The sequence below is a fragment of the Vicugna pacos genome, chromosome 23 (genome assembly GCF_048564905.1).
Source record: "Vicugna pacos chromosome 23, VicPac4, whole genome shotgun sequence".
Lineage (NCBI taxonomy): Eukaryota > Metazoa > Chordata > Mammalia > Artiodactyla > Camelidae > Vicugna > Vicugna pacos.
In genome coordinates, this window is record NC_133009.1 from 23,173,413 (window position 1) to 23,189,055 (window position 15,643).

The 15,643-nt window shown below is 43.7% G+C and overlaps 1 protein-coding gene across 2 annotated transcripts in view; it reads left to right on the forward strand.

The window, feature by feature from the left end:
* Positions 1-2,330: 2,330 nt before the first annotated feature.
* The window catches only part of TP53BP2 (tumor protein p53 binding protein 2), a 54,331-nt gene continuing 41,018 nt past the window's right edge, over positions 2,331-15,643 (forward strand). For both annotated transcript variants that reach the window (XM_006198848.3, XM_072948680.1), the window contains exon 1: positions 2,331-2,771. In XM_006198848.3, the coding sequence (XP_006198910.1) occupies positions 2,745-2,771 (27 nt within the window). In that variant the 5' untranslated portion in view covers positions 2,331-2,744. The remainder of the gene's footprint in view (positions 2,772-15,643) is intronic.

Here is a 15,643-nt window from a genome sequence, read left to right on the forward strand (position 1 = left end):
CAATGCATAGACAAGCTTTCTATTAAAAAAAAAAAAAGGAAAGAAAGAAAACAAAACAAAACCCTCAACAGAAACATACCTGCTATTTGGCAGCAGGAAACTCTCAATTGGCTGAAAGTGAGTTTCGGGACAAATTGCCAGCTGCTGTCCTGCTGTCCTGCTTTCCTTCCTCTTCTTGAGAGAAACGGGCAGGAAAGAAATGGACCCAGGCCATCTTATTCCAAATTCTTCTCTCCTTTCTTCTGCTTCTGTTATTGTGTTATTAATAAGCCAGGGCTGCCAATGCTCACTCTAAATAAATACTGGTGTGTGTGACCAATTTTTGGATAGCAAAGAGAGATGTTTTTTCATTGTTGAGAACAGGAGGTTTAGTGACCAATATCCACAATTCTTTTTCTCGATGACTGTAGATCACGGTATCTTATGTTGTTTCTGAGTTCTCTGCATGCAAGAAAATAATGAAAGCCAGAGGAATGTGAGGTAAGTTTTTTTGTGTCATATAATCCCTTTATGAACTGCGGTTGCCAAAAAGGATTCCTGCTTTCCACAGATGTGCTATATTCCAGGATTAGGGTTTCTTTTATTTTTAAGATTCTCAAATTTAACATGATTGCCTCTTCCCTACAACTTGCTCCACTAGGGTCTTCCCTGTCTCTGTAGCAACCTCTGTGCTTCAGGCCAAAAACCTTGGACTTGCCCTTGACTTTTTACTGTACCTCATCTGCTGCTCCTCTCCCCCTCACCCAGTCTGCTCCAGCCCTCCTGGCCTCCTTGATAATCCTGGAATACACCAAGTAGGCTCCCACCTTGAGGCCTTAGCACTGGCTATTCCCTCTGCCTGGAAGCTTTCAAGAAGGCTATAGTTCACTCCATCTCCTTCCAGTCTGTGCTCATACATCATCCTTTCAGTGAAGTCTACTTTGACCACCCGATTTAAAATTGCACCAGGGTGCCTCATCCCCTTAACCCCTTTAATTTTTTTCTTGTAACTATATTTGGTAATTTATGTAATTATTAATTATTAATATACTTAGCTATCGGTTTTATTATCCATCCAATTTTTGTTTTCTTCATTAATGTATCCCAGCACTTAGGAGAATACCCAGCACATGACAGGTATTTGGTAAATATTTACTGAATGAATGAAAAGATGAATTCCCTTTAACTGAGGACAATCCTCTTAACATCACTAGACGTTAAACTAGATTTTTGGAGAACTTCTAATTGAATTAGCCATAGTTAGTGTTTCCAGTTATGTAGCTGCGAGAGTACAATAGGAATTTGATGGAGATCCTGGGAAGGGACATGTTGGACTAAGAATTGTCCATCCTTGAGGCTAGATAAATCCAGGTGCTTTACTCCACTTAACTTTTTGGAATCATAGAGAAAAGTGATTATGAGCTCGCTTACATGGACAATCTTACCAGAACTGAAGCTTCCTGGAGTCCGGGTTCTGAGAATCTCCCTCCCTGGAAGGTGGAGAGGATACCTTAACCAGCTCTGCCACTCTTTCAAAAGGAGCCACTGCAATTCTCCTAGGCCTTCGCTTGGCCCCCTGCAAAGGGAGCACAGTGTGTACAGTGTACCGTGTACCGTGTACCCGGAGACCGTCCTGAGGTGTAACGAGCACCCTTCAGAGGGGAAATCCAGGACATTCTAGAGCAGCAGAGAAGCACCTCGGAAAGCTGCTTTACACATTTTTACCTTTTTTTATTTTATTTACTTATTTTTATTGTGGTAAAACACCAAATGTACCATTTTAGTCATCTTTAAGTGTTTGCTTTTTTTTTTTTTAATTATAGAAAGTCACACAGGAGTTCTAAGGCAGAATTTGGGGGATGGCAAATGAGAAGAAAGGCGACAGCCCGGGGGCTCCTTCCCCGAGGAACTCTCGGAATGCGCTGCGGGCTGAAACGGCACCGCCGAGCTCCATCTTGCTGGGACCGGGCAGTCCTCGCCGCCTCCAGGGACGCCGGCCTTCCAGCCGCGCGGCCGGGTCCTCCCACGAGGTCCGATCGCACGGCTCCGGCCGAGCTCAGCGGCGCTGCGGGGACAGGACCCAACCGGGAGCAGAGTCGCGGCCCAGGATTCAGCCCCTGGCACAGTTCGAAACCGCAGGGAGGCGACGGCCGAAGCCCCCAGGCTCCTCTGGCGTCTTTCCTTATTCTGTCTTCGCGAGGCGCCGCCTCACATTCCCCCGCCCCTCCTGGAAGCGCGCGCTCCAGTCGCTCCGCCGCGCGCCTCCGGCGGCGCGTCGTCCGAAGGCAAAGAAAGAAAAGGCGGCCCGGCCTCCGCCGCCTCGGGCGCGCGCCCGCCGGCTCACCTCCCTCTCGCCGCGGGCCCGCGCAGGCGCGCGCGGCTCCATCCCCGCGGCCTCCCCTCCCCCAGCCCGTCTCGCGCGCCGCGGGCGGGGCCCCGCGCGGGGGGCGGAGCTGGCGCGGGCTCGGCGGGGGCCAGGCCCCGGGATTAGTTGGTTTCGGAGTGGAGGAGGGAGCCCGGGCCGTCGCGAGCGCTGAGGAGACAAAGCCGCGTCGGGGGCCCGGCCGGGGGTGGCCCGGGGCTCAGTGGCGCCCCAGCCCTCGGGGAGAGCTGTGCGGACCGTCGCGCCGCCCCGCCACTCGCCGCCGCCTTGCAACAGGTCCGCCGCCTCCCGGGCGGCCTCCCTCTGCGCTCCCCTCCCCCGCTCCGCGCGACCCCCGGGGCGCCTCCGCTCGGCTCCGGGCTCGGTCTGGCCACCCGCTTCGATGCGATTTGGGTCCAAAATGATGCCGGTAAGCTGGCGGGCTGGTAGGGGGCCGGGGCTGGGGCCGGAAGTGTGCGAGGTCGCGGGCGGGGGTCTGGTGCGCGCCTTCGTGCGGGTCCCAAGTGGAGCCCGGGTGCTGGAGTCCGCGTCGCGGGGGGCCCACGCGTTGTGAACCTCGGGGGGGCGGCCGCGGCTCCTTCCGGCGGGCTCCCCACCCCAACTCCGGCGTGCGGGAACGTGGAGACCCTCACTGAAGGGAGGGGTCCCAGCAACAGCTCCAGAGTCGGTGGGGCAGCCACTCAAACTTTTCTTTTTTCTCTGGTTGGGTCCTGACTCTTTGCTGTTCTTGAAGGTCAAGAACAGGGGAACCAGGAATCTTATTTGCTTTGTCTTTAAAGAAAAACCCAACAACAAACAACTTTAAGTTGGAGTGAAATATACATACTGAAAAGCGTATCATTGCTCTATCTTTAGTTGAATTTCGATCTTTGTATCTGTAATAGCGGCCAAGCTGCTCTATCTCTTTTTGGAAACGGGTTTTAATAAATGCAACCTCAAAGTTTTTGATTGCAATGAAACATATTTGCCTGGCTCCCTCTGTTTTCCACAGCTTGTTTTAGCGAGACTTCTGAGCAGATTAGTGAGTTCTTTATAGGTTCCGTAGGTTCTTGACGTGGCCGCCAGGCCACAGGTGAACAGCAGGTTTGAGACATTTGAAATGCCCCTTTCCTTCAACGGTTGCAGAATCTGGAGGATTGCAGTAGCTCATGCAGACTTGAGTAGCGTGTTTCTTCTAGGAAGTTGTACTTAAACCTCTCGCACTGAAACGAGATCGTCTTGCAGTCATCCGATGTTTTCTTAATGGCTTCATTTTTTCAAACACAAAAACAACTTTTCTTTTACTTTTATACAGTCTGTGGAATCAGTGACCACAGATATGTTTATTTGTAGTCACAGATGTAGGATATAATGTTCTGTCCCCTAACCCCCTGTTTGTGTCATGGGAGGGCATCCTAAAATTTCACGTGCTGGACAGACTTAATTTGTTGGAATTGATAATTGAGTTCATATGGTTTGAGATACCTTGTCCTGCCAGGATGCAAGGAATTTGAAAGTGTAACATTATCCCTCTTGCTTTAGTTTAATACCTGGTTACGAAGTTAGATTTGTGATATGAATGCCCCAAATTAAAATATGAACAATGGATGAGAGTAAGGGATTTTGCTGTTAAAATTCTTTATTCTGTGGTTTCACATTTCTTTGCCTTGAAATAACTTCTGCAAGTTTTCTGTGAATTTTTCCTAAAAATAGAAACAAGGCAAGTGTTAGTTGTTGCAACGTGATTTCTTCCTTTAAGATCCATTGTATGTTATGGTGTCCTTTGCGCTTTCTAAATAAACACTTATGAAAGTTTTCCTTCTGCCAACTACATACCAGATCATCACAATTTATAAAAAGTTATGTAGCTCTTTAGACTGTATTTAATTTAGCAGCATGGTTCTTCTGATTGCCTTTCCTAGTGTCAGTGGAATCTTAATGAGACTCAGTGTGGTGTGCGGCATGTGCCCCAGGTTTGAACAGACTAATGCTTCAGTATTTGCTCAGCTCCTACCTTTATGACCATAGGCTTTTTTCCTTTTTTAATGATTTGTCCCTCAGTTTCACCATCTGTGAAATGGGGATGAGAATAATACCTAGCTCTTAGGGTAGTTGTGAGGATTAGAGTGACTGTTTATGAAGCAATTAGTGCCTAATTGCCTTGCTTGGAATGGTGCTAGATAAGAGTTTCTGCTCCTGATTTTGCAAAATTGGTTAAACTGGAGATTCCTATACTTGCGAGACATAAAAATACGAAACAAACTTCCATTTAGTAACCTCATGTTATATGTATCTTTACCGTGTAATATTTGAAATACTTGAAAATAAGGCTATTGTCTTAAATATATTTCTCTTTAGCTTTTTTTTTTTTTTTAAATTGGGTATTGGAGATCTAACCTTGGACCTCATGCATGCTAAGCATGCACTCTACCACTGAGCTGTACCCACCTCCCTCCTTTTTAGCTTTTAATGTGAATTTTTATTCCAGCATCGAGTGAGATTTCAAATTTATTATTTTGAAAAACTCTAACCAATTTATCAGGAAAAGCGTTATGCTTGACATGAAAAAATAGATAGTCTGGGAATGTAGGTATTTGCCTTGATAGACTTTCTTACTGGGATAAAATGTACATCACATAAATGACCATTTTATAACCATTTTTAAGCGTACAGGTCTGTGGCATTGAGTACTTTTTTTTGATTTGCTTTTAAAGGCTTGCTAATGATAGCAATTTGCTATTTAGACTGCATTATATTAAAAATGTGCAAATAAATTGTGTTTGTGTGTTTTCTCACCAAACGGTAGAGAATCAAGTGGTTTTCTTTCATGTGCGACATGAAGTGATAATTGGACCCAAAACCAGAAGAGGAGAATGCGTTTTTAGCAGACTAAATAAAAATAAGTAGACAAGCGCTGAGAATCACAATAGAGGTAATAACAGGCTGCTGCAGGAATGGGTGTAATAATTAACACTCATTTTCAGATTCCTGACATGGTTAGTGTGTCTGGTTCTGTGATATTTCCACAGCTTGGTGGGGAGAAACTGATTAATCTTTCATACTTGACACCTTACTTTTCTTCATTAAAGAAAGGGTCATTTGCAGTTTGACAGCACGGCTTTTTAGTGAGCCACTCTCATACTGTGTTTGCTGATCAAAAAGGGAAATCATCATTAAAAGCAAAATTTCTCTGCTATTTAAAATTTTATCAGATATCTTCTTTTCATTGCTTTTATTTTGCCAAGAATTGTATTTAAACAAAAATAGTTTTCTGAAGGAGCTTAGCTAACTCAAAAAGCATTCACTGTTCTTTTTAGATACAGTTTTATAAAAATTTCTGTTTATATCTGCTGTTGAAATGTAAATTAAGAAAATCTACACATGAAGTCGTGCATAGTATTCTGCAGTGCCACGTGGAAGGCCAGAGGACTTGAATTTGCCTGTCTGAATGATAGATGTCATATCTTTGGTGTTTACATCCAGCTGTGATGGAAATGAGCTGTATCTGTGCTGTTCAGCATGGTAGCCGCCAGCCAGCCACTGCTACTGCACTTGAAATGTGACTAATGGGACCAAGGAATTGAATTAAAAAAAAAAAATTAATTTTAATTACATCTAAATAGCCACGTGCCTGGTGGCCCCTCTGTTGACAGTGCATTTGGTTTGAGGAAGTAGCACAAAGAATAATTTTACACTTAATCCCGTATTTGCAGCTTTATATTTACATAAATACTTTAAATGAGATAGTAATGGACTTCTTATCTTTAATGACTTGGAGAAGAGGTTTTCTGATAATTTAATTTAGCGTTCTGTTTAAACGAATTTCATCATGTAGCCCTAACAGAGGTAATATTTGCGAGAAAATAATAGCTTTATTTTCAAAAGCTCAGTTGAACTAATGATTTATTTTTAGGTTTCTGGCATTTTATCTTTCAGTGCTACAGAGGCATCATAATTATTTCTAGGTGTTCTATGATGCTGTGAAATAATACCTGATTATTTGAGCTTCTAGTTTGGGGAGTCTAGGACCAAAAAAAATGGGATCTCTCAGTAGTTCCTTTAGAAGTTTGATACCTGGTCAGTGGGATTTATGCATTAATGAAGATGGCTACAGGTATCTTGGTCAGCTCTACAGCCCAAGAGCTTAACTTTTGCTGAAATGCTTGTGTTATTTTCATGTAGAAGGCTGGTTTTATTTGCGCACATTTTCTTAAACCGAGATTGTGTTTTGATATTCCAGACCTTTCAGGTTATAGCTTTGGAACATTGTGTTTGTAGGATTATACCAAGTGCTGAAAGAATTCCTTTTTGTTGTTGAGTGGTAATGGGGTGAGTTAGCTTAGATTTTATTCCAGAATAAGGTTTAAGGTAGGTTCTCTATAGAATTGTGATTTTCAAAGGTTGTTAAACAAATCATCTATTTAAAAAAATGTGCAAAGTATCTCACATTTTATGTGTTATAGTGAAGTTTGTTGCCTTGTGATTTCTACTGTACTAATTAAAAGCTGAAGAGCATTCAGGCATTTTGATAATTTTACCTGGTTTCGGCGCAACCAGATTTAGACTTTATAAAAAGACATAGCACAGATGTACACCTGCTTATGTTTAAAAAATTAACTTATTTATGGGGGGAACATGGAGGATCATTTATTCATACACTGCTTCCAGGAAGAACTATTTTCTCTCTCTCTTCATGTCCCCTACCCCTAGCAGCAGACAGTAAAAACAATAAAACAAAACCTCTCTTTTCTGGAGCTTTTAAGGAATACTGTAGACCTTTATCTCTTGGTAATCTACCATAGTGTGTGAGACTCCTTGAAAAGTCTTTCTAGCTCTGACTTAACACTGAGCCATTCTCGCAGCTCACGTGAGGTCCAGCCTCTCTTCAGCTCAAATAGGGTAACTGTGTACCTGTACACGTTGGTATGACGTGCCATCACCTGGTATAAACCTTGCACCAGCCTTCTCTACTGACAAGTATCGTAAAGAGTAAGAGTGGGGTATAAGAATTTAGGAATCCAGTGTGTTCTTTTCAGCTCATGCCACTTAAGTCAAACATTATTTAAATACTTCTCTTTTGATGGTGTGCTAGGTACTGAACAGCACATTTTTCTTTAATCAGATGTAATTGAGAAAAGCAAACACAGATGATGGACTGTGTATGAGGTGTATACTTATGCTGGAGTGGTAGGAAAGAGTAAAATTTTACGTTTTGTTGGGGAGAGCCAAAAGGTCTTAGTCATTAGGAGATCCTTCAGGATCACTCACTGAGCATCAAGGAGACAGGGATTCTTAAAACACTCTGCATACTGTCTTATCAAAAGAAAACTATCTTATCAAAGAAATACAAACTCCCATGGTAATCAGATTATATGCAGGAAAAGTAGCTTTGCAGGCTCAGCAAGTGTGATCATTTTTAGCTTTTTTTCTACATAAAATTTATCCCAAAACAAGTTATTTGGTTAATTGGACCAGATTTTCACTGGAAGTGTTCATGGGGCCAGTCAATACTGAACTTTCCCTTTTGAAATGCATACTTCAATGGTTTTTCTAGAAACAAATGTATAATTTAGTGCTATTTATTTAAATTTCAAACATTTCAACTAGAAATCCCCAAGGCACACATTTAGAAAAACAGTAGAGAACAATAATGAGTAAAGTGTTTTAGAATACCAGTTTAAACTGCTAGTGGTAATAGTAAACATGGCTAAGACAGTTTGCTGATGTTCCACAGTGAAATGAACAATTTCTCTGTGAAACAGTGTGCTTGAAAGCCCTGCGCTCCCATTTCCCACCCAGGATGATGTGGGAGCTTCTCCTGAGCACCCCTCTGTGCCCAACACCTGCCCCTAGGTTAGGCTGCTCATCCGTCTAATCCCATTATGACTCTGGGAGGGAGGCTTCCCACTCTCGTTCAACAGATAAGGAATTTGAAGTGCAGAAGATTTCAGTAACTTACTCCCCGGGTCACTGGCAGAAATGAGATGTGAACCAGGTCCACCTGTGAAGAATTGTTCTGTTGGAGACGGCAATGCTCAGATCAGAATGTTTTCATATACTTAACAGTAGTCCTGATGTTCCTTTGGCTAATGACAACTTCAAATATTGCTCTTCAGAGCATAACTATAATTATTTTTGACGTAGATAGAAGAAAACAGAGATATTGTCCCATATTTAAATCCAAACTGGATGAGAAGATTGGTAAGTGGTTCTCTTATCAAGTTTCAGCTGACGTGGAGCTGACCTCATCCTGTGTAAAGTAAATGTCTCTGTGATACTATTTTTTTCTGCCTCTAATACTTCCATAGAGATCTCAGCTCTTCCATATCTGCAGGGAAAGAAAAGGGGTGTAATGATTATCTTTTTTTCCTTTAATGATTACCTTTTGTATGAGGGGTGTTGGATAGTCTTTCTTTAGATGGTATCTTAAATAGGGTGTGAAGGTGGGAGGAGAGGGTCAGAGTGGAGGAGGCGTGTTGGGAAACAGGAGGACAGGGAGATGCAGCGTCTGCTGTGAGATTGCCATCATCATTCTTCAGTCATTTCCAGGGGCCCGAGAGGTGCAGCAGTGACCTGGAGGAATGCCCACTGCGGGTGGGATCTCAAAATGGGGTGAAGTGACAGCATGTTCGCTTGCTGCTGCAGACTTGTCTGTATAGTAAGGGATAGTAATTCAATGTAATCGGATGAGTCTATCAGAAATAAACTAGGGACTGACATTGAGTGAAATCACATCAGTTCATTGCTCTTCATTTTTTCTCATTAACCTGCTGATTGTTTTTGGATGGCGATTTGGGCACAACGTCTGTTCAACAAATATTTGGTGAATATCCATTGTATTCCAGGCACTGTCCTAAGTGCCAGGGATATAAGAAAGAAAAAGACAGATTTCAGGTAGCTTCCCTTTTAAATGGAGTTTCGTGAAGGGTTGTGGAGGGGAATGTGGAAAATTAAAAAAAAATCGTGAGGGTTACGTAGGATCTAAATAACATCGCATGGCTGCGATGGACGGTCAGGGAAGTGACATTTCTGCTGAGACTTGGATGACGAGAAGGGGCTGGTCCTGGGAAGACTTGTGGGAGGAGCGTTTCCAGTAGGCAGGATGCCCGGGGACCGGTGCAGAGGCCCTGGGGAAGTGATTCGGACCGTGAGGCTGGCATTGAGTGGGCGGCCGGGGACCTGGGGTGAGAGTGGCAGGAGCTGAGAGGGAGAGGTGCAGTGCGTAGGCTTTTGTGGGCCGGGGCAGAAAGTGTAGGTTGCACGGAAGGGAGGGGGCAGCCTCTGGAAGAGTTTTAAGCAGTAAAAGCGATGTAATCTGAGTGATCGGAGAAGATCCCTCTGTCGCTGTGAGAGAATGGATTGTGGAGGTGCCAGGGCCAAAGAATTGGCTAAGGTGGGAGAGACTTACAACCCCTGCCATAGGAAGACTACAGAAAACCACCCAAAAGAAATAAAAGTGTTATCACACTGGGGGTGTGAACTGGATGTGAACTCACACAGTGTGTGACTTGCTCTCGATGTTCGGAAGCCCGGGATGCGAGAAGAAACAGTACTACCTACGCAGGGCTGGGGGTCAGACCCACAGAGCTGGGGAGAGTTGCTTCCATATTCACAAGCTCCCGCATGGGATGAAAGAGAAACTAGATTTTGCTGTCGTTGGAGAGCTCTGAAGAGCCTGAGAGAAAGCCTTCTTCTGTCCGCGTAGCTCTTTAAAACAAAACAGGGCACATCAGGTTCCTTACAGAAGCCAGAACTCGACAAAGTTCCACAACAGCCCTGCCTTGGACAGCAGTTTTGACCACGCCACCTGGAAGCTTCTAATGCTTTTGCCTGCAAGTTCCTTGACCTATCTTTCTTTTTTTTTTAAATTAGTAATATCTTCATTTTATGGATGGATGCAAACCAACCAGTGATCTAGGAAATTCAAGTCAGAGCTGACTTTAATTCTAGGAAGGGTCTCCTCATGCCAGTGTTTTTCTGCACCACCACATCTTGCTGATAACTGCGAGTGAGGTTGCAATGAGTAGGTCATTTTGGGGTAATTTGTTGATTGCCTGAAAAGGGGGGCTATCCTGGATAATAACTTACATTTTGAAGGTGGATAGGATCCTCTCTGGTAGGTTTTGCTTGCTGCTTTCAGTGGCCGGGGGACCTGGGTGGTTTCCTGCTTTCCTTCCGTTCTTCCATTTCCTCCTGTAATCGTTTCATCACTGTGGCACAGACCCTGCTCCCCAGCCCCTGATGCACCTCGTCTGATTTACCCTTCTCTTGCCGGGACTGGGGGTCATCCTCTCCTTATTTATCTTCTTACCTTTACTGTTCTTTGCCCCTTTCATCCATCAGCACACCCCCTCTGTGCTGGTCTTTCTGAGACAGACATCTGTGTCTTCCCCCTCCAGAATTCTTCAAGACTGATTTGTTTACAGCGTAGGATGTAAACTCCTTCACTAGATACAAAGTATCTTTATTGTCTGGCCGAGTGGATTTCAGCGTTTTTGTGTCCAGCTATATTTCCATTCCAGAATATTTAGCCTCTCAGCAGGCAGTGGAAATGATCGAAAGAGTCAAAACTCGGAAAAGTCAGTACTTCAAACCTCCATGTTTCAGCAATTCCAGCCCCACATGGGGAAGGAGGAAGCAGTGTGAGGGCCTCACACATGGTGCGAGCTGCCCTCCCCACTGCTCACTTGGCCTTCCCTCGGGGTGGTGGTGCCTTCGGGAAGATCTGCTCCCTGCATTAGGACTGCCTGTGGGGCCTGATGTTATGTTTTCCTCTTGCTCACAGTAAGTTGCACCCCGTTGTATCACTGTCCAGAATCTGGTCTGGGCCATCTGACTTTGCTTTAATTCTCTCTGTGTGTGTAAAACAAGTTTTATACATGGCAGTTTTTTTTGCAGCTTGCCTGTGGCTCACGGGTTGAGAATTGACCTGGCCCTTCTGTTTGTCCAGCCTTGCCCCCGCCTTCATGTTTCAGCAGTTCCAGGATTGCAGTGATAACAGCACACCAGTCTTCTCACGCCTCTGTGGCTTTCCATGTGATGTTTTTCTGCCTGGATGACCCTCTTCCTGCTTGTCTTACTCATCCTCCAGTTTTTGGTTCCGTAGTCCACCTTGAAAGGAGTAGTTTTCTTCTGTTCTCTCTGGACGTCACTGGACCCGCCATCAGGAAGTGTGTCACTTGTTTGCGGTGCTCCTGTGTTGCTCTGTGTGCTGCTTAGGGGCGTGGACTGGTTCTTTCGTCTTTGTGTTTCCAACGCTGAGCACACTGTTTGACCCACCATGGGCATTACTGAATATTGTTTGGGTGAATGAATGTTCTTATTTTTGATTTTCCTTGGTGAGAGTAGTTCTTGCCCATTTAAGTTTATGCCCATTATTGGGTTTTGAGCCTTCCCAAAGATTTCCACAGAGATGAAATCTTTGAAAATGAAGGACCAGTGTGCGAGGTAGAAAAAGAAGAGCTAGAGGCAGCAGATGGGTTGTACTCATGGCATCACGGATGGATCTTAGAAATACCGTGCTTAGCGAATAAAAGTGAAAGGTAGACTGAAGCATGTAACAGCACCTTTAAGTAAAACAAGACGCATGCCTACAAAACAGCAACGCTCAGTTTTGAAGAAAGCACAGCAGCGTTAACCTTGGAGTGGTTGGGGTATGGGCGGGGAATTAACTAGTGGGTTGTATATTTTTTAAAATTCTTTTACTTTGGTGCTTGTTTATGACACATTGAAAGCAGAGTAGCCTGAAGTGAGCAGCTTTGGTGGATATTTTGGAATTTGAAATGTATCTAAATCAGGCTTCAGGCATAGTTGAAAAGGAGAGAAAAGATTTAAGTTATCCTAAAGTAAGCAGAATGCTGTGTTTTCTTCCTGTGAGACACCGTCTGGCTTTGAGAAAGCCCCCTTGGAAGTTACACCATGCGTTCACGTATGAATGCTTCTTGATGCCTCGTGACGTGGACGTCCTCTGTCACGTCCTGTCTCCTGTTCACTTTTCCATCTTCTTGGGAGCTTTGAGTCTCCGAACCACAGTATCAACATGTATTACAGATTTGCTCCATGTAAGGTACTAAGATTGCATTTTTGGGAGGAGGAGAAGAACTGGGAGGAAGCATTTAATGGCCAAAACCTCTGTCCTGAAGGAATTAATTGACCAGTAAGACAGATCAGACGGGGCTCCAAACAGCTGTGGTGCGAGTGGCTTCTCAGAGAAGCCAAGAGAAAGTTTACTTCTGGCTGGAAGTGTGTATGTGTGGGAGGGAGAAGGTCGGAGGCAGTTTTATGGTCTGTGAATTATTCTAGAAGGATAAGGGATAACTCTGACACTGAGGTGCAGGATGTAGGAAACAGGTGAACTACCTATCCTGGGGAGAGGAGTGAGGAAAAGCGTGGGTTTTCTAGATTTCTCATTTGGTGATTTGAGGCTGTGACTGTGGAGTGGATCATTTAAAATATGTTTTAGGTCTTAATATTTCTTATGATTGAATGGAAATTCCTTGAAATTCTAAATATGCAAAGATTAAATACCATGATATATGAATCTTTTTTATTAAAGTATATTTGATGAAATATTATATAAGTTACAGGTATAAAATCTGTGATGTTTTGATATTGTCACTGGGTTAACCATTGGCATTGTAACGTTAAATATTGTACAGATGAATATGCCCGGCTGTTACCTGTTAGTGAAACAACTACTGCTGTATTTCATTTACAGCAAATTACCCAAACACCTAGCTTCATGGTGCATCCCTGCTTGTAACCCCCTAATGCAATGGTTCTCAAACTTCAGCGACATTGCTGGCCCCATCCCAAGGTTTTCTAATTCAGGAGGGGGCCTGAGACTTTCTAATTCTGATGAGTTCCCAGGGGATGCTGATACTGTTAGCCTGGGGACCACACTTTAAGAACTCCTCTAGTGACTTTTCCTGCCTTCTTCAGCCTGCACTCCTTCTTGACCTACAAGGCCCCACATCAGCTGCCACTGTTTACCTCTCTGCCCTCATTCACACGTGCCTTTACTCCTGATCCACTGGCCTTCTTTCTGGTCATGGACTAGACCAAGCCCATTGCCATCTCAGGGCCTTTGCACGGAATGTCTTCTCCAGATGTTTCAAGAGACATCTGGCTGGCTCCTTCAGCCTCAGTTCAAACGTCCCCCTGGACGCCTTTCCCAACCATGTCATCCTGTCATCACCTCCGTCACTTTCTGTCTTGTCACTTTGTATTCCATGCTCATCTGTTATCAGTCTCTTCTCCCTGCCCAAAAGAATGCAAGCTTTCTCATCACTGTATTCCCAGTGTGATGTCAGTACTCAGTGAATCCTAATGGGTGAGTGAATAGAAGATGTTGAAGTCAACAAGGAGTTGGGATTGAGAGGAAGAAGAACCAGGAACTTCTTTAGAGTAACTGGTGATGGTGAGATATGACTTCTCCACGTTTCAGGGGAGGTAACTGTTAACCTGTTTACGTATATGAAGTGGTTATGTGATCAGACATCTAAGACCAGCTGTTTTAGTATGTAATGAATTTTTCCCTCAGTTAAAGTAACCACTTCATATTTGCTGTGTCATTTTTTTCCCAGAATGGTAATTATCTTAGAAAATGACCGTGTACTCTAGGCAGTGCCGACTGAATGGCTGCGATAGTCCATGTTCGATGACGTCCTTTAATGTTGCTGTTCAAATTGGTATTGAGCCTATTATGTCATTGATTTCTAGATTCTACTCACTTGCTAGCATGACCAAAGAAATAGTTTGATGTTAAAAAAAAATCCATTGGATATGATTTTATGATTTTTTTAAATAATAACTTAAATGTCTGATAGAAACTGATAAACTGATGTTTAAAATATTCCATGATGAAAAAGCAGTACATTTAGTGTAGAAGTGGTATGCTTAAGTGTAGAAGTAGGTTTAAATATCGTTGGTCTTTACTAGAACATTAGGAGATGTAGCTCATGGTAATTGAAGATTTTATGAAGCAGTTTAGTGGCCTCAGGAGTAAACTCTAGGCAGGAGAGACAGCCCAGAAGTCTTAATAAATAGGCCTCTGTAAGCAGTGATCATCATCTGATAACTGTAACAAGTTTGGACCAATCATCAGGGAGGCTGGAGAGCATCTCTTTGAGGGAAAGGACTCCAAGATGTAGTGTCCCCGCTGCTCCTGAAGGAGGCTACGCAGAGACCTCTGTTGGGTGCCCACTTGGAGACTGGGGAGAGGGGTGACGGGGCAGCACACTGAGTGCAGAAGGATGGCAGCCCAGCCCAAAGCGAGGGAGCCACGCTAGCCGACCCGTGTTCCCAGGGCGCCGTCCCTACCTGCAGAGTGACCACTGGAGCAGACAGCCAGGTCTCCGAGGAGCATGAGGCCGAAAATCCTGGAAGATTGGACTGGTCTGTATCTCGTTGCTAACCCCCTTCCAGTGTTGTAAGCCAGAGTTGGGCTGAATGGCTCTGTGTGTTTGAGAGGCTGAAAGACGTTTTGGTCATTAGTACTATTTCTTAATTAAATCCTCTTTCTCATATCTTAGTGTTAAGAGGTGTTTTTCTTGACCAGGTTATAGGAAGCCTAGTAGCAGCATCCTCTTCCGGGAAGTAGTCTGGGGCCTTCCTTCATTCATTCCCTTTCCCTCTCCACAGAGGAGTTACTAAATACAAAACCACCTGGACTTTTCTCTGATCCTACTATCGGATTATTACTCGGCTGTCCCTATGGTGAGTTTCCTGTGAGTTGTAAGATGGAGGACTTACGTCACTCTTACAGACTGTTCTTTTTCTCTAAAGGACAGTCTTTCCCTCTCTCTCATATTCTCCCCCCTTAGGTAAACCTAAGTAAATCGAGTTTTTGTAAATCAGAACTCTGAAGGTGTTACTGCAAAGCTTAACTTCCTTTCTGTGACAAGGAACCTCTTACACTCTTGTTTCTTTTTTTCTTTCTGTGGAACTTCATATCAGTTTTCAATCAAAGGAATAAACTGTAGCCTGTGACACAAAGTAAATTTCTTATAAATGCCCTAGCCAGTTTGTTTGTTTTCTTTCTTTCTTTCTTTCTTTCTTTCTTTCTTTCTTTCTTTCTTTCTTTCTTTCTTTCTTTCTTTCTTTCTTTCTTTCTTTCTTTCTTTCTTTTTCTTTCTTTCTTTCTTTCTTTCTTTCTTTCTTTCTTTCTTTCTTTCTTTCTTTCTTTCTTTCTTTTCTTCCTTCCTTCCTTCCTTCTTTCTTTTCTTTTCTTTTCTTTTCTTCTCTTTTCTTTTCTTTTCTTTCTTTTCTTTCTTTCTTTCTTTTTGTATTTCCTCTTGGAAA